The sequence below is a fragment of the Bacillus rossius genome, chromosome 3 (genome assembly GCF_032445375.1).
Source record: "Bacillus rossius redtenbacheri isolate Brsri chromosome 3, Brsri_v3, whole genome shotgun sequence".
NCBI classification, from domain to species: domain Eukaryota; kingdom Metazoa; phylum Arthropoda; class Insecta; order Phasmatodea; family Bacillidae; genus Bacillus; species Bacillus rossius.
In genome coordinates this window covers 111020182-111040278 of record NC_086332.1, presented here as the reverse complement: position 1 = coordinate 111040278, position 20097 = coordinate 111020182, and the positions used below count along the sequence as shown (strand labels likewise).

Below are 20097 nucleotides of genomic sequence, written 5' to 3'. Positions count from 1 at the left end.
TGCGGTGTTTGTATGTATGTATGCATGCATGTAATGTAATGTATGAGACTTTGTCCTATGATAACTTTCGAACAGTTGATTGGATCGTCATAAAATCTGGTAGGTAGGCATGTGGGACGAATAGAATTTTCAAGTTTGTATATGAGCTAAATTGATCTTGGGGTTGTTGATATATTGGTGTCAAAGGGTTTGGTTGCGGTGGGAGGGGGGGGGGGGGGAGAGGTAAAATTTCAAAATGAGTTAATCAGGTCAAGTGGAGTATCATATGAAAGTTCTTCATACATTAAACAATTTTTTTACCGTATGCTTTATGTTTTAGTCATAATATCGCCAAAAGATGGTGTTAAAATTTACAAATAAAATAACAAAGAGGTTATGGGGTATATAAAAAAAGGGTTTTACACACATTTAATTTTAAAAATAAAGAATGTTAATTAATGTACAAAATTCACAAATATATGTTGATAGAAAAAGTGTGAAAGGCTGAATCGAGCTGACGAAAAAGCACGCCGTGTCCCGTTAACTTTGAAAAAATTTCCACAATTATCTACGTTTTGTATTATTTTGTCAGTAGATTTAAATTGCATTGTAAATATATGTTGTTGGTATTATTTAACTTAAAACTGTTTCTGTATTTTGTTTATGGGTTTATTTTTATCTAAATGGAAATGTGTGAGTATCGATAGAAACGTATTTAAATTTTTAATTTATAGATTTTCTCGGACTTTTTCCTAATATAATTTTTGAATATTGGTTGCTAGGTTGGTAGTATTTTACTGCAAACTGTTTCCTTGGCTTGTTCTAATAATAAGTAAATAGCTACTAACTTACTTAACTACATTAAGAACGGAACATCGCGAGGTCTCAGTAGTAGTTATTACACGAATTGGAAATATCTTACAATGAGCAGATTGTGGCGTATGGAAATGAATTAAGGACATTATTAACCAAAGTACTTCAGAAACACGTAAACTGAACGCCGCTACAATAATCAAAGGCAAGGCGCGTGCACCCACATAGGAGAAATACAATGGTACATAAGCGTACGGCCAAATGTAATAGTAGATGGAAACATTTTGAACACGTTTTGTAATATTGTTACATGCAAATGTGATGCTCTACTGTAAACAATGTGGCCTGGTAATATATCACTGTGTTAACCTCTGAATTATTAGATTTTTCGACTTTTTTCTAATTTTTCGAATTACTCGGTAAATATTGGGAACAGACCCTACATTTATATGCCATATATTGCTTTAAATGATCTCTTAAATAAACCCCATGACTTTTAGACTACATGTGTATTTGGCTGTCCCTAGGTAAAATTTAAATGCCAGCTTTGATTTAAATTCTTCATTTTGATCAGTGATTCAGTAGAATCTTAAAATTTAAAGTTCTTGGAAGTCATTTAAAAATGGAAGCTGGACTAGTTAAGATAAATATGTTAAATAAATAGGCAATATTTAAAATGTAATTTTTTATATTTGAGTTTCATTATTAGAATATATCACATTGACTCAAATTAAAAATAAGTTGTAATCAAATTGAAAATGTGAATATTCTTGTAGGCTGTGTAATTTGAGGTAGTGCAAAATGCAAGCTTTTCTTTATCAACCGATATGGATATAACATTAATTAATAGCGTATATTCCATATACTTTTCATTTATGAAATGTGAATTGAATTGTGAATTGTCAGTTAGAAGTGGTTGAATAAAATTTTAATCAAAAAATTTGAAATTTTTGTGGCATCTTCTTGGATTGCAATACAGTGTATTAAAAATTTAAACAAATGTTTTATCCTAGCTGCAGAACCCAGTGTTTCCCGGAGTTACCATATCGTGAAGAGACTTCTATTAGTCCAATAAAGATTTGCAAATACAACAATGCAATAGCCGTTGCCACGGGCGACAAAAAAAAATATTGTCAAAACTAAATTTCTGAGAACTTATTGTTGAAAAACGCTAACTTTTTTCTTAACGCCTTTCAACTCCCCTTGAAAGATGATTTTCGTAAAATACATTCTTAGCATATGTGGGTCTTATAGTTCCGGAGAATTGTTATGAGTGTGCCAGTGAGTCAGTAAGTGGTATTTCGCTTATATATAGGTATGTCATCCTCACGCGAAATTGGTTTACGATTTACAAATATATCTATCTTATATATCAGTGCAAACAATGAAATGTACGTTTATTTATACAAAAAAAAATACTCTCCAAATGATCACTTTTGTTCAAATCAATAAATATAAAATGCTAATTTGGCACAACATGTTTAAATGCACGAATTCGCGTTAGTATTTGGAGTAGGTTGGACCAGGGGGAGAATCTCTAATTGCAGACCGAGACCTAGGTTTTTGAAGTAGTTTTGGGTCCGCCCGCTAGATAGTAGCTTTCATAATATATTGCTAACATAGCTACATTTATTATGAAAACTAATGCATAAGCTATTATCAGGGAAACAAACCAGTGAAAATTCAATATATTTTGGTAGCCACGTGTTTTGTGGTGTGACATACCAGACATTTTTGCATCTCATACTTATTTATATATAACATGACTTTTTAAAATTAAAAAAAAACAGCATTAAGTGTCTTTCGCACAGTTTAAATCACTTTTACTAACCAACTAGTCAATTAGGTAAAATTAACTTTGTATTAGAACCACTATCCCGAATTTTTTTTTGTAGTAGTAGTTATGAGCCCACCCAACAGATAGCGTCACATGGTTTCAGTTTCCACAGAGTCGCACTTCTATATGTCCCTCCTTGTTCTGTGGGCTGGAATGCATAAGTTAGTTTTTTTGTTATTATAGACAACAGCCCCTCCACTCTGAAGTCAGTCTCACACAGGCGAAGTGTTTGTGGGTCCAAGGAAAAATGGGAGTGATTTGACTGGAGGAAATATGGTGCGTGCCAGGAAAATTCCAATACGCTTTCGTTGAAAACTGTAAAATGCCCTTGCTGACTTCCCTTCGCGTGAAAGCGCGGGGAAGACAGCAGAGACGCGGCAGCCACGTGGGTGTAGCGAATGGGGAAGCTGCCGCCCAGAGTTGGTCGCCCGACGACCCACAAGGGCACAGGGAGTGGCAGCCCCTGCAGGTGCACGCGTGCTTGACGCCTCGACGCACCGAGGCGAGTGGAGGGGCCGGGTGCTGGCCAGCAACAGGTAGTTGTTCCTAGTCAAGAAGTTACCTATCGATAGAAGCAAAGCAATTTTGCGCAGGTTTTGATATCCAAAACACAATGCGAAATCAGTAAATCCGTTATTCCTAGCCAAGTAAATTCAGTATTAGTTTGTGCTCGTAAATTCGCTTAATTGTGTCACTGACGTAAACTTACGAAAATACTTCTGTCACTGAGGTAAAAATACCAACAGCCCTATATATTGGTTTTTCGTTGTACTAAGCAGTGATGATCGTGTCACTGAGGTAAACATCCGGAAACTTCTAAGAGTGCCTTTTAAAAATTAACTAATGAAGCTCCATTTTTTTACTTTTCTAACAACTGCACTAATCTGAGAAGACTCCCAAAACTTTAAATTACGTTATATATATTTCCGTGAGCCGATTTTGATTAAATAACGCCTATATGTTGGCCCGAGCTACGCTCATGTTACCTGTGTAAACCCCATGAAAAGTCGTTTAGTAGTTTTGGAGATTAGCGTGTTCAAACAGACTAACAGACAAACAAAGTTTTAAAAAATAGTCTTATTGTATTCTGTTACACTCCCTACATCACCCGCAATCAGTTTTTGCCAAATACTTTCAATGCGCAGGCACGACGTTCTACAGTTGGATTGTAGTATAGAATATAGATGTTTACAGTTTTTGCAAGGCAGAAATTGTTGGTTATTCTGCAGCTTATACATAGTGTTTATAAAATACGCGTCAAATCTTAGGTTACAGATGCATACTACAGGTAGCGGAAGCAGTGACATCGGTAAACATAGGTCCGGAAATGCTTTTCTTTATTCATAAACACGTTAAAATATAGTCTGTACGTTAAAGCTTTTGGCGTCGTTGTACCCTTTGATAGTCGTTACCATGGTATGTGACTTCCGGAAACGTTTTATCTAGATTTTCGTTTCATGATTCCTATACTCTGAAACCATCAACTCGAAAGTTTTCGATTTTTGAATCTATATCTCTTTCCTAGAGGTGAAGTACACCATGTCACATAATTGTAATTTCACAGAAAGCAGATTTTTCAAGTTCATATCCTTATAGTATTTTTTACCTCCAAATGAAACTGGACATGCCTATTTTTGCTTTTTATAGTTTACTGAACAATGTGCTCTACACCAATGTCCTGAGCGAAAAATTATATCATGGATGCGGTCTCAAATTTATTTCATAAAAAAATTGACACCGTGTCCTTTACATCCCAGGTAGTTATATATAATTATATATACATAATAACACTAATTATGGATCCGCCAATTGCAGCAATTTTATAAAAATTACTTCCAGCTGATACTTAAAAGCCAAATTGGTCTAAAGGTATAGAAATGGGGATTTTTTAAAAGTAAAATCAGTATAACTTTCTTAATATATAACATATAAGAGTATTTTATATGTTTCAAGTTATTATACATTTTAAATCTGGAATCAAAAACCTTAGTTTGAAGGGGTTTTTAATTTAAAAGAACCGTTAACTCAAGTGGTGGCAAAAATAGGACTTGAAGGGAAAAAAAGTTTAAATAACTCCCTCAAGAAGCTTAGTGTCAAATCATTTTGAAGTTATTGTAAATTTTCCAAATATTATCTAAAACTTTTATGTCTGAAACAATTTTTGTAACTAGGAATCCTTCTGGAAGGTGTGACCAAAATGTGGTCGCAAAAATAATCATTGCTTTCCTAGTAAACACAATATAGACTCCGTTTAAAATTGTTGTAAATATTTTAATTATTGGTAAATCTTTTGTCAAAAACCTTTTTATAACTGCAATCCTTAGAGCAAGGGGAAATTGAACTGATTTAATTTTGAGTTTGTGGGAGTTAATTGGTATGTTATTTTCATGTGAGTTTTCACGAACGGTACAGCAAACAACGTGGCTACCAGCGCTGGGCTCAGTTTCCATCTTTTGGCCATGTCATTATTATTTAGAATATTCTAGAAAAGAAACTCTACTTAACAGAAAACATTTTTGACATTTTGGCTGCATGAAATATGCAAAACTTTTTCATCGGTTATTTTGGAATATTCCGCAAACGGTTAGTTTTCTTTGTTTGTAAAGGTTCGAGAGTGCGCCAGAAGTTTTTAGAATGTTTCAGAAGCTTCAAACTGTTTCATTATAAATATTAACTTTAAAAATCCGCGCCGAGAGTGTTTTTCTAATATTATGCTTAAATTTTCGTTTTTTGACATTGTAGTTGAACGGTAATTTTTTTTACTGATTTTAAATTTTAATTAAATTTTCCCTTTAAACATTAAAAATGCCAATATTGATTGGCTATTAACTACGTGGAAACAGAAACAAGTCGGAATTGGTTAGTTAGTTCACAATATGTAATAAAATTAATCTCATATTTTTCCCTTTCCTTTTTTTTTTTTTTTTGTTTGTTTTCCCGCTGACATTTTGCTGTAAGCGTTTTGACATTCAAACCCTGCTACCACCCTACTGCTCTAGCGAGCAAATGCCAAGTGTATTCAAATGACGGTCGCACCGATGAGGGGCTAAAAGTTAAGGGTTTTGGTCGGGGGGGGGGGGGGAGGGTTGAGGGGTTGAGAGAGCAGGGAGGTCGAAGGGTTGCTGTGCGCGCCATTTTGTTTTAACTTCCCCTCACAGCCCCCACAGCCCACTACCAGAGTGGGGAGAGAGAAAAAATCGGTTGTGAGCTGCCTAGGTCGTAGAAATGAAATAGCACCATTGCTGCCTCCTTCCTCTTTTTCATTTGCTTCACCAGGGCTACAGTAGCTGAGACCAGGCAAGGGCGACCTTACCCGCACACTACTTCAAATTGTTATCTGAATATGTCAGATCAACCACAGTCAGCGTAGCCACAATAATAGTTTAAAGATGTGCTAGAATTCACCTCCCAGATGCCGTTAGTTGTCGTTGTCTCGGGAAGAGCATCGCGACTATGACGTCATCACGCCCTTCGCGCCCTGAATGTTCCCTGGAGTTATTGAATATAAATTATACTAATAGAAGTCGCAAAGCCATAATAAAAAAAACTATGCACTTCAAAACGATAGTAGGCCCGACACGATATGGCCACGCTGGTGGCGCCGTTATGCGGTGAGCAGGGGAATTACCTCAAAATATCGCTATTTGTCTAAACAACACGCGAGGAGATAAATAAAATTAAAAATAGTGCTTTTTTACGCCAAGAAAAATAGTTATTAATATTTTAACCATACTTTCTCTGTGGTTTGCTGAAATATTGTATGAAAGATAGAAAGTGAAATCTAACATCAGGGCTAAAGAAAGTTTTAAAACTTTAAAGACTCAATAATCCCATATAATCTGCTTGACAGAAAGATAATGTAGTCGTCTTCGTCGTAAGTTATTCAAGGTCAAAAGTAAAAAAAAAAGAACAGTTTTTTCGCGATGATCTCGGTTTCTATTGCTCTAATAATGTTAACATCTATTATAAAAATAGTAGAGCATAAAATTTGCGAAAAATTGTCTTTGAAACATTTTTTTCATGCGCTCAACCGTTTTTGCGATAGAAATCAGTGAGCGCGCAGCGCTCAGCCATAAGTACGGTAATGCGAGGTCAACCGTGAATATCTGTGAATATTACCTTGGATTTGGAATTATTTGTATTATATATAAGTTAATACATAAGTTAATACATGGTATTTAATAACATTTTACATATTTTTAATATATTCATTTAATAATACTTAACTACTTTGTGTAATTAAAAACTCATTAAATGAAATACTAAGTGTATATATTAATTTATTGAAAGTAGATTTAAGTAGAAAAATTAAGTATTTTATCTTTAAAATGTGCTTCCGATTGTGCTTCCTCTTCGTTGGTTGTGCTTCCGGTTGTCTTCCTCTTCGCTGATTGTGCTTCCCATTGTGCTTCCTTTTTGTTGCTGGCGCTTCCGATTGTGCTTCCTTTTTTGTTGATTGTGCTTCCGATTGTGCTTCCTTTTTTGTTGATTGTGCTTCCGATTGTGCTTCCTTTTCGTCGATTGTGCTTTGAAATGTGCTTCCTTTACGTTGATTGTGCATCCGATTGTGCTTCCTTTTTTTGTCGATTGTGCTTCCGATTGTGGTTACTTTTCGTTAATTGTGTTTCCAGTTGTGCTTCCTTTTCGTTGATTGTGTTTCCAATTGTGCTTCCTTTTCGTTTATTGTGCTTCCGATTGTGCTTCCTTTTTTCATTGTCAATCGTTAAGTCTGTACTCAGGACATGATTGGCCTCATGCTTCGGAAATGTTTGGTCTATACAACTGACATTGATCATGGCCTGATCTCTGGTCCGAAGACACTTGGCCTATACGTATAGCATTTTACATGAACGGTTCGGAATGTATTCGAAGTATCGTAAAATTAGACTTCCATGTTAGGCATAGCGACAACGTATTTAATTCAGATGACAAGTATTTTGTCTAGTGATGATTTTCGAATGATTAATAAACTCCACCAAAGGTAATAGGAAACAATATAACATTTATTTTAAGCTTTGGTTAACCTTATCACTGGCCGATAATCAAACCATGTACGGAAATCTAATGCGTAAATCATTATTTAAATAAGTATATTTTTTGATGAATTATGGAATTTTCTCGAATTTTCTAGGACAATAAATACAATCTTCCAAGATGTTGAACATAATGGCTTATGGGAAGCTGGTATATGAGGAACTTAAGCCTCTTTTAGGGTTTTGAACATGGTTTATTAAATAAGTATTTTTTACACAGAATTAAAATATTTGCATGGGTCAAGGATCTAAGCAATGATAGGAATCCAACAATTCAATCTGTAAATTAATGTGTGATTTTTTTGTTGAATTCTGAACTTTTTCTCGAATGTATATTTTAATTATTACGAATTTTCAAGATGGCTGACATAGCGACTTACTGGAGGCTGCTTGGCAAGAAGCCTATGATGATTTTAGGACTTTCCATCATATTTATTGCAATGATTATTTTTTAGATAAAATTATTATATTTTGCAATTTTAGCGTCGCTGGCCATCACTAGAGTCCCACACAGTCGCCTGACCAAGGTAACAAGACACTCGACGAAGCAAAATTAATCATAGAAAAGAGAAAAACTAACAGGGACGCAAAACTGAACATAATTAATACGAGTGGCCATTTCTAATATACCAAGTGACACGGTAACAACGCACGAACAAGAATGTTAGGTTAAATTTGAACATAGCTTCGCCGAATGCCGCGGAGAAAGACAATACTGCTGCCCGATGGACTGTCAACAGCTCCTAATACGACACCAGGAGCGCTGGTGTAGCGGCGGGCAGAGAAGGAGAAGACAGGAGTGGGGAAAATAAGGGAGGGGTGGGGGAAGAGGGGAAAAGGGAATAAAAGCGCTGCGCTGCGGCTGGAAGCAGAAGCATCTGCTTCAGTATTTTTAACTACATTTCTTGACGCGAATTACACCTTGTTTCTGCACCCGCCGTTATAATTCGCTGTCGGAGCAGCTACGTCGTCTATAGAAGCATTCGATTTGCAGAGCGAAAGGTTAGACCATATAATGAAACGGCTCCAATCAAGAAAAAAAGAAAAAAAAAAATTAAAAAAATGTTAAATCCCGACTTTGAAACTGATTTTCTACCAGGATTTTTTTTAACGCCGGGATTGATTTATTTTCAAGTAAAATTTCGTAAATAAGGTAAGCAGTTTAGGACATCCCTATTTGTATTCGACCGATACGTTAGGCCATCTATTCACTATTCTTTCAAACAATGCAGATTACTGTTAATCAACATACGTGGACCGACATCTTAAATTGAGAACAATAAACGGTGACGTACGTGACACATATCGTGAAGCTTGCCAAATATTAAATTAAAACGTTCTATTTCTACAGGCAATAGTTGACTAGGAGGGGGTGCAATTTTTTGAATACCCCAACTAAATAATCGCATTTGAGCGAGTTATCGTACACAACAGTATGTTATATTTTAGTGTTTGAAAAGTTGTCCGTGTGCGGGTAACCTAACAGTGACGTGTTTCAGATAATATCGGTGCTGTTCAGAGGCATGATGGCTTTATGGGAAATTGCTTATATATATAAGAATGATGGAATATTATACAACATGTTACGACACCAAGACTCCTGAAGTGAGCGAACTCATGCAACAGGAGATGTTCGTCAGGGCTTAAGCAGTCAGAATCTTCGAGCAACCGATCGGTGATCGAAGGTCCCGCACTGTTTCTTAAAATATTTTCTGGAAATTCATATTCGTGTTCTATTGGCTGACGGGATACATTCTGATATGGAAACTGCCTTAGGCGTGATTGGCAACGTTGTGAATAGTATGGTTCCCGGTTGGTTGGTCTGTTGTTGGTATGCGCATATTCATTTTATACAGACCTGTCAGCGATAGCTTTGGACTTAAACTAGTTTATATTCTTGTGTGAGTAAAAATACATTACAATTTCGTACAACCACAATAATTAAACATACACGGTAAAATTCTATGTCTGGAAAAGTCTACGAATAGAACAACACGGCACACTTCTCCGCTTGTGCTGGCTTGTGCAGCTGTAGTTGAGCGCGCAGTCTCCGATAGCGAAATAGCCCGACTCACTCGAACCCTGCAGTTTTGCTGGCGTGCGATCGATTGGTTCCGTATTTAGTGTGCGTGTTTCTGGTTATGTTACTGAGTGGGATGTTTGTTGTCTCTTCAACCAGCGTCTTCAATAGACGAGCCGTTCGGCCGCCGGTGGGGGGGATTGTGTAGTGGTCGTGGTGGTTGAGGGTCTGAGTTTTGAAATTTATTTTGATTCGTTGTTTTTCCCTTATAGAGGAACGAAAATAACAAGAATATTGCTAGTATATTTGATTGGAAACCTTGCAAGTTGTGTTACAGATCATGTTACATTTGTGACCATGTTAACGTGGCCATAATAATATAGGTATATATTTTTTTGTAAACTGGGGTATTTCAAAATCTGTACATGAAGTAACGAGAGAAGACCCTTGAGCCCTTGGTTTCTCCCGACAGCCTGCTGCAACTGATTGAGTCGGACGGTGAACTATCGCCTACTCACTCTACTTAAGGCCCTGTCTGTAACTGATTGAGTCGGGTGGTGAACAATCGCGACTCACTCTACTTAAGGCCCTGTCTGTAACTGATTGAGTCGGGTGGTGAACAATCGCGACTCACTCTACTTAAGGCCTTTTCTGCAACTGAAGGCTTTGTCATACTGTAAAATTTTCTCCTATAGCTACATTTGAAATAGAGTTGGAAGGGTTTTATTGGAAGAACAAGCTTCTTATTTTCTCCGCAATATAAATTTGGAAGGAGAATCTCAAATATGTTTTCAATCATGTAACACCATCCACGTTTATTTTTGGACTGATCCATTTTAAACTTTTGAATTATGATTTTGTTTTGGACTCGTAATGATTTGTTGTGCATGTGATGTAAACTCAAGTCATCGCTAGGGCTGGCTGACGCGCCGTGTGTTGCAGGTGCCGGTGGACCGCGAGCTCTAACAGTGACTATGGAAACAGAGGGATGGGCATGCGCGTGGACCCCCTGGTCACGTGGTGTCGTCGAACCCTGAGCTCGATCCCGCCTCGACAAGTGCTGCCCGTCGTCTGCGTGCTGCTCGCCGTAGTCGCCATTCCAGGTGAGGAGAGTGGCCGGTGCCAGGGTTAGACTCCACGATCCTTTACATGCTTGGGCGATTGACATCTTCTCACTGGCTCACTGGCTGACTGTCTCACTGGGATGCTTGTGATTCGATACTTGTTTTGATGAGGGTGTTTCATTGGCTCAAGAGGCATTAAGATAAACGGCGGTACAGTCACTGAAGCAGCATGAAGGTGGAGGAGTTTGGATTTTAGACAATCGCGAAATGAATACGCGAATTTTTTCGGTCTCTAACTATAGTGTTTCTCAATAATTTGCAGCTCAGAGTAAATGGCGACCACTGTTGTCAGATTGATACTACCCGGCTTGTTAACTTTAATAATATTATTTTATATACCATCGTCAATTATAATAAGTTTTATTATATATTTTTAATTGTACTATTTGTTGTTTTGGAAGATCATAAAATAATGTCTATTTACAGTGTTACTACAGTTGTAGTCAGTCTTAAAAAGAAATGAAAAATTAAATGCTAAACACCAATTATTATTCCATAGTATTAACTATTTGCAGCAGTCGGTCAATATTAATAACATGGCATTCCGTTAAATGATGCGCTGTGCTCAAACAGAGCCTACATTTTTAATATTCATTGATATAAAAACAATAGTTGAGAAAAACTGTTGAATCAAATATGGCGTCTTTTAATTGAATCGCTTGATGCAATACAACTCGAAAATGTATTTCCAAATTTCTCATTTCAAATTTCTCATTTCAAATTTCTTTTACAAAATACAATGCTTCAGTACATTAAAAAAATTTGCATTACATTATAAAGACTCATCTTAATATTTTGATCTCTATGGAGTCACGGTTTATTGGTCGTGACGCTTCGGCGATCAGCGGAATACACCGGAGTCATTTGGCACGGAATTCTGGTTTTGTTATTTCGAGGTGTCTCCATGTTCCAGAAGTCACGAGCAAGCTCCTAAACAATCAGCAATAGTGCTGGTACAAAGTCAAGAGACTTTACTTCCAGCAGCCTCTTGCAAACTTACATTTATATTTCTGATGCATCACTTCAGTTTATAATAGCTCGTGGAAACTATTTCTTAAAATGTTTTAGCTTTCTAACTTAAATTTAAAAAAAAAAAATTATTGCGGCACAATCTACAGGCATAGGTATATTACGAATTATCTATTTCTCCTGGAAATGTTTTGAATATTCTATAAACTTCTGGAATATTTTAAGAACTTAATGTACATAACATGTTCTCAAATGTTCCAAAATGATCGATTAAACATATTCTCATATTTCATGCAGCGAAAATGTTTTGAATGTTCTTAACTCATCGCATCCAGCAGGGAATAGCTTAGAACGAATTTCATATTATGCCTACTAATGTAGTTATGTATTTTTGACATTCAAACACTATTTTTCATTGCTTGTACTAATATGTACTCGTATAAAATTTTGCTTTGCACCAAGGTTTAAGATATTATCAAGATGGTTTAAAACAAATTCAAACGAATTTGATATGAAGAAAGGTTTAAATTTTTTAAGACTTCGTTAGGCGCGTTATAAAAAAAATAGTAGCATGCGCGCCCACCACGCAAAAAATATTTCACGTGGTGAAAAATAAAGGCTACATTCAAAAAAAGCTAAATACAAATACAATAATAATTTTATATAGGCTTTTAAATCTTATACTTTAGTGATTTATATTGAATGCTGGTCCATATAATAAAAAATATTTATTGTGAATATTAGTGATAGAAATTGTGTTTATAAAATTTTCTAATGTATAAATGTGTTGCCATGTTCCCGTATGGATAATTTATTTGTATCATAAATTATAAAATTTGTATTATCATGTAATAAATATCCAAAATTAATAAATTAGATAACACATTCAGCTTATTTATTGATTTTCACTTCTTAAAAAAATCTAGAATATTTTACTAAATTAAATAATTATTTTAAACGCACGTATTTATTTTAAAAAATAAATTTCATTGAATTTATACTTTACTAACTGTATTTATAATTTTACTCGTCTTTTTATTATTTTATTTCTATTAATTATTTGCATGCAAATTAAAGTCAATTTTTCACTACGCCAATACGTTTCAATTTTAACCCGTGTACAAGCAGCCATATTTAAATTTGAACTCCCCTTTTTCTTACAGTTATAGTTCGTTTTATCAAAAGTTGTTTCAAACAAAGGTTTGAGACGATGTTCAGGATTTTTACAATAAATTATAACGAATTTGATAGTATATCTACTAAGAAAGTTATGACTTTTTTGTCTTTTAACCTTTGTTATTTCCATCCATTGCAGTAATGGTTGGTTGGATAGACATTTACTTAAGACCAAAGTTTTAGACAGTTTTTAGAAAGTTAAACAAAAATGAGAATGGATTCGGTAGTGACTTGATACGGAAGTTCTATTATTTTATTTTCTTCTAACCGCAGGTTGTTTCAACGAATTGCAGTAATGGTTCTTATCAAAAATTGTTTCAGATAAAAGTTTAAGGTGATTTCTAGATGATTTACAATTATTTAAAATAGATTTTATAGTTTACCTAAGGGAACTATTATGATCTTTTTTACCTTTAATATCAGTTCCCCCCCCCCCTTCTCATTTTTTTTGCAGCATTGGTGGTTGTATCAAAAATGGTTTCAGACCAATTTGAACAGTATTGAAAGTGTTGGTGTTGCCCCTTGGAAGGGGAAACGAGGGCGAAAATTAGAGCGAACACAAAATAACGGTGTTTTATAGACACTATTTTCATTGTCAAGATATTGTCACAGGACAAGTTACATGTGATGCATTTACAAAATAATATAGAACACTCATGTATTCTTGACGAAATGTATATTCTTCGGATAAGCGCAGTTACCCCAAGATAGCATAAATCTATTAATAAATTGAACAGCAATATAAGTATCAGACGCAAACAAGAGTAAATGAAATATTGACAGAAAAATACAATTCAGCAGCTATATTTTACCGCAGCTCTTGCGATAAAATAGATTTCTCGCTCCCTGAATTAAATAAACAAAGTAAAGAATTAACTTAATTTAACAATCCATGAATTTGCACGACTAACTTTCAAAATTATTTTATGGGAGCCTCTACAAATACATTTAAAACTCGCTCCAACTCAGGCAAATGTTTATCAATCACAAATAATTATTTACCATCAACATTAAATTGAATGTACCTGGATTACACTTAAGATTATTACAACATTTAATTTTGAGTATTATGATATTACAATAAGCATAAAATGAAGTAAAAGGAAACCCCTAGGGAAGTGGGCAGCGACTCGTGGAACACTCGCCTCAAAGTTGGTGGGTGGTTGCCCAGTCCAGGGCCTCTTGCAGACAGTTGCCTCCCCAACGGCTCCCGACCTGGACTGCGATGGCGACCACGGAGCCCGGAACACCAGCTCCCAGTCGCGATGCAGGCTGCTGGGCGAAATACTGGTCACCGGCCACTTCCCCAACTCGTTGGTCGTCCGCATCTGTCACACTCGTTCCCAGTGAATCACCAACATGCAGAGCAAACACCCGCAAACAGTTCCGATCAGACAATTGACGCAATAGATTCGTCACAGTACGGTTATGTCGACAGCGACTCGTCGTCAAAGTCAATATCAGGTTGTGTTTGTTACACTGCCACTTCAGCCTACCTGTGTCCAACCACACTAAAAGTACCGTCTATTGCTTACCGACGACTTGTGACCTCCTTGCTTCGACCTCCTTACTTAATCGCTCACTCGCACTCGCCTGACGAGTAATATTATGAATTTCGTCGGCGAGTGTTTTATGACCTCCGGCCTTATTTCAACCAAACTAATGTTCCTAATTCCTTTGCGCGAATTTCTACTAACTACTTGCTAAGCGAGTCCCAACTCGCGGCACGAGTTCCTTGAGCGAGTACACCTTCTTCTTCATTGCACTGTCACCTCTTTGACAGCAACAGGTCCCCAGCGCTGATAGTGTTAGGTGCGAACTGAGCAAAAAATTGTTACAGTACACATTACCAGTTTGTGAGGTTTAGTTCGTTTCGTAGTTCAGCGGTCGGTCGGGCAGAGTGAGGTAGCAGTGGCTGTTAGGGCGGCGGTGGGGTGACAGTCTTAATGGAGAGCTTCTCTCACTCAGCTTGACTTTGGCCAGTCCAGACCTCTTATAGTCGGCTGGCGCGCTGCCTCCATTATCTCGAACCAACCCCGAAGGTTTGCGTTACTCCTCTTTCCTACTGGGAGAGGACAGATCATATGAACGGTCATGTGCCCTTTCCCTCCCCCCAACCGCTTCTCCCCCAACACGAGGTAGCTGTTGTGGAGGCTTGTTGGGAGGATAGGCAACCGGGCACACATCCACGTCTAGCGGTTGAACAACATTCAGGGATAATGTTACTCAACGTCTGAAAAACTGCTAATCGTTGCGGACGGTAAAATACAACCGCAGCATGCGTACTAAGGGAGTTATTTTTTTTTTGTTATTCAGCCCCTATTTTTTTCCACATTTCGCCATCATGGTTGGTCTAATGAAAATTTTTTTCAGGCGAAAATTGTAAATAATATGTTAAGGTTTCACAATATATAGGAACGAATAAAGTATGAAGATAGTACAGAATTTTAATATATTTTTATATTCCTCTCCTTGTTTTCAAACCCTTGAAGAAATGGTTTGTACTATCAAAAGTTATTCCAGACAAAAGTTTGAGATAAAAATTATAACATTTACAAACGATTTGACAGGATTTTATGTTGTGCTTACTAAGGGAACTATGATATATATATTTTTGTATGTATATGTATATGTATGTGTGTATATATTTAAACCCCTGTTTATTCCACCCTTTCCAGCGATAGTTGGCTGTAACCAAAATGGTTTTAAAATATTTTAAGCAAACGGAAGTGATAATATTTATAAGGTTTACAAACATTTTGAACGTATTTAATAGTGTACCTAAAGGAGTCAAATTTTTTTTGTCCATGAACCCTTTTTTCAGTCCTTACAGTAATATTTGGTCGTATGAAAAAATATTTCATACATAAGTGGTAGATAATATTTTAAGCTTTTACAATAATTAAAAACTTATTTCATAGGCATGGAACGAAAATTATTAATTTTCTTATTAAATTCTACCCCTGTTTTTTTCTAGCCCCTAGCAGTAATGGATCGTCTAATCGAAAATTGTTTCAGACAAAAGATTTATGTGCAATTTATAATAGTTACAAACAATTTTTACGGGTTTGATGGTGTGCCTGCTAAGGATATTATGAGTTTTTATGTCATCCAACCCTTGTTTTTTTCCACCCCTTGCAGTTATAGCTGGTAGTATCAAAAATTAATTCAACAAAAGTGTTTGGTATTTCTTCTACGAGCTATAATATGTTCAAACCGATGCTACATTTGTCATTTTGTGGACATAATTAATTTATTTCTAAAAATATATATTTTTAACTATATGTATTATAACTTTGTGCTATAAATCTGCTGCTGCAAACAACCTCTGAAAACTACAATAAATTGGTACTAGAGTATACTTTGGTTCCGTTTGCTCCCGGTGCCGGTGCGTGGTGCGTGGTGCGTGGTGCCGGTCAATGACCGACCACTCTGACGTCACGGCAGCCATTTTCAGTATCTGTTTTCATCAAAATTCCTCAAAAATGACTAAAATTCCCCAAACTTCCTCGAAATTTCCCTATTTCGAGGGAAAAATTCCCGGTTTTAGAGGGAAATTTCCGTTTTTATTCCAGAAATAATCAAAATGTCCCCAAAGAGGCAGTATTAATTGTAAGTATTAAAATACATTGGAACATTATTGGTTTTAGTAAGACATAAAATGGCAATTAAAAATGAAAGACTCTTTTCAAGGGAAATATTAAAAAAAAATTTTAAAACATGTTTTTGAATCATCCACTAAGAGTGTGTTTTACAGTATTTTTAACGTAGGTAACCTACCCGACCGTCAAAACAATTTTAAAGTATTTTTAATGTAGTCTACCTAACCCAACTGACTATTCTCACGATATAAGATTTGTAAAAGGTAAACCTAACTTAACCACTCCTTAAAATTGTAAACTACTTGAAGTATCACAATTCCTTCGTAGAGAATAATTTAAAAATTGCCAGTAAGTAATGAAAGTATTTTGGAAGTTTTTTTTTTTGAAAAGTGGCCTTCTTTCAAAATAACATTAAGTGATAAGGTGTTAGGCTCTCAGTGGATACTCAACCCTAAAGATGCCTGCTGCAATGCAAAGCAAAACATTGGTACAGTCTACCTCTTAAATGTGGTTCAACCTTGAAAGTCAAGATAGTTTACCAGATATTGACTGTGAAATCTTGTAATCTACATTAATGTTCTTTTTGATCAGTTTATTATAATATTTTTTGCAAGGAAGTTTGATTAAGACCCAAATGTTTAAAATTTGTCTAAATTTATGGATAGTAAAGTTGTATAATTGTTATTTGCTCTCTCTCTCTCTCTCTCTCTCTCTCTCTCTCTCTCTCTATATATATATATATATATATATATATATATATAAAACCCTATTTCTCCTGGTCATGATATAACTTGAGAACGGCTTTACCGATTTAATTCATATTTTTAAAAATGTTTTCTAATACTTCGTAGAAGGTTCTTACATTAAAAAAAATTAAGAAAATTGCGCAGAAACTTAGAAAATGTAAGAAAACTTAACCACCCCTTTTACTATAAACTTTTTTAATGTAACCTTGGCCCCAGCGTTATATACTCTTTGCTAAGCACGTTTGAAATGACTGTCAGTTGTTCAGACAGATCGCACATCGCCAATATCGTTTACAAAGATCGCATAATTCTAGCGTAGCGTTATATTCTCTTTGCGTTAGTATAGTTGTGTCGGTCGGAATCAAGGACTTCATCATGGAAATCCATGGTCGGGTTAAGAACAAATTATTACCCTTACCCAGCTCCCTGGTCGGAATGATATCTTTCACGAGGTAAAATTAAACCATTTTGCTTTGATTTTGCATATTGTTAATGAATTATGGTTTTCATTTCTTAGTGGACACTGCACAGTCGATTGAATCTGAAAATGTATGAAGTTTAAGTTTGTTCATTTATAATTTTCAGTTGAAATTTTGATATTAAAAATGCCAAGAAGTAGACGTACAAACGTAGGTCGCAGAACTCGCAATGCCGCAAGTCCAAGATATGTAAGAGCAAGTCAAACTGATGAGCAACGCGAAGCGCGAAATGACGTTGAACGGAATTGATTAAAGACATAGAAATGTTGCATTTGATCCACATCGAGCTGCATTCAATCATAACGTGGCAATCGATTACAGTTCACAGAAAATCGTTGCTATTGAACCTATGAACATTGTATGTTCAAATTGAAAGGCATTGAAGTTAAAAAATGAAGCCCCTGGATTGTGTTGTGCCAGCGGCCAGGTCAAATTGATGCCATTGGAAGCGCCACCAGACCCACTACATTCGTTGATTTCTGGAAATGAGCCAGATTCCAAACATTTTTTGACTCATCCAGCAATACAATAATTGATTTCAAATGACCTCATTTGGTGCAACAAAAATTATTCGAGATAATTTTATGCCCACTTTTAAGATTCAGGGTCAAATATATCATCAAACATGTTTCTTATTGCCAATGCCAGACAGTGACTACAAATTTTTTGAAAATTTATTTTATGGGTGATTCAGCAAGACAAGTCGATCAGCGTTGTGCACACAATAATTCAGTGAAAAGACCAATTGTGGAACAACTCCAAATATTTTTCCATCAACACAACGTATTGGTTGCATTTTTCAAGACCGCATTAGATAGCATGCCATCTGATAACCACAGAATTGTCATCAGAGCTGATAAGACGCCTGTAGGACAACACGCAAGACGTTTTAATGCGCCAACAATTGATGAAGTCGCTATTGTCGTCGTGGGTGAAAATTTATAAAATCGAGATATTGTTTTACATCGGCGAAACGATCAACTGCAACGTGTCTCCGAAACACATCGATCATATGATGCGTTACAATATCCTATCTTATTTTGGCAAGGAGAAGATGGGTATCATTTTTCAATGAAGATGAAAAATCCAACAGCAGGCGCCGAAACTAACAAAAAAGTTAGTTCAATGAATTATTATTCATACCGACTGATGGTTCGGGAAAATGAGGTCAACAACATCTTAAAATGTCGGCGTCTATTTCACCAATATGCTGTGGATATGTTCGTGAAAGTTGAGGCAGAACGATTGACATATATCAGGTTGAACCAGGCAAAACTCCGTTCAGAGAAATACGTTCATCTGCTGGATGCAATTAATGCTAACGAAAATGCACAGAATGTTGGCAGAACAACTATTCTCCCAGCAACATACGTTGGAAGTCCTCGGCATATGCATTATGTCGTATGTACGTCATTATGGCACACTAGATTTGTTTATCACGTTCGCGTGCAATCCACAGTGGACAGAAATTCGACAAGAATTATTACCTTGCCAATCACCCATCGATCGCCACAACATCACTGCAAGGGTGAAAAGAAAGAAAAGGCGAAAAGGTGAAAAAAAAAATCAAAATCACTAATGGATTTTATTGTCAAGCATCGCGTGTTCGGAGTGACGCATTGTTGGATGTATTAAGTTCAGTGGCAAAAGCACGGATTGCCACATGTACATATCCTCATTTGGTTGGTTGAGAGGATAAGACCGAATGAAATCGATGATGTAATATCAGCAGAAATTCCCGATAATGATGAAGATCCACTGTTACATGAGTTGATTACAAAAAATATTATTCATGGTCCCTGTGGAATATTATATCCTATTTATCCATGTATGGTTGAAGGGAAATGTTCAAAACGCTACCCAAGACAATTAGTAGCAGAAACAATTACTGGAAATGATGGTTATCCACTATATCACCGCAGATCTACAGATGACAATGGAAGGTCAACAATAGTCAAAGTGAATCAACAGGATATTGAAGTTGATAATCGTTGGGTTGTTCCGTTTTCGCAGTTACTCTCAAAGTCATTTAAAGCACACATTAACGTCTAATTTTGCCAGTCCGTAAAATCTATTAAGTACATTTGCAAGTAATTGAACAAAGGTAGTGACACGGAGTTGCTGCCGAAAATTCAAACGATGAAGTCACTCAATTTCAAATGGGCCGCTATGTTAGCAGTAGCGAAGCGATGTGGTGTATTTTTTCATTTGCAATACATGAAAGACACCCCACAGTTGTTTTCTTGGCTGTACATTTGGAAAATGGTCAAAGAGTGTATTTTACAACGGAGAAAGTATTACAACGAGTTGACAGGCCGC

The 20097-nt window shown here is 36.1% G+C and overlaps 1 protein-coding gene across 13 annotated transcripts in view; it reads left to right on the top strand.

The window, feature by feature from the left end:
• Nucleotides 1–20097, top strand: part of LOC134531133 (protein turtle) — a 423117-nt gene that overhangs the window by 201424 nt on the left and 201596 nt on the right. For all 13 annotated transcript variants that reach the window (XR_010074944.1, XR_010074945.1, XM_063366727.1 and 10 more), the window contains one exon: nucleotides 10625–10785. Coding sequence is in view for 11 of the 13 variants with exons in the window: in XM_063366728.1 (XP_063222798.1) it covers nucleotides 10625–10785 (161 nt within the window). In the remaining 2 variants the exon portion in view is untranslated. The remainder of the gene's footprint in view (nucleotides 1–10624; nucleotides 10786–20097) is intronic.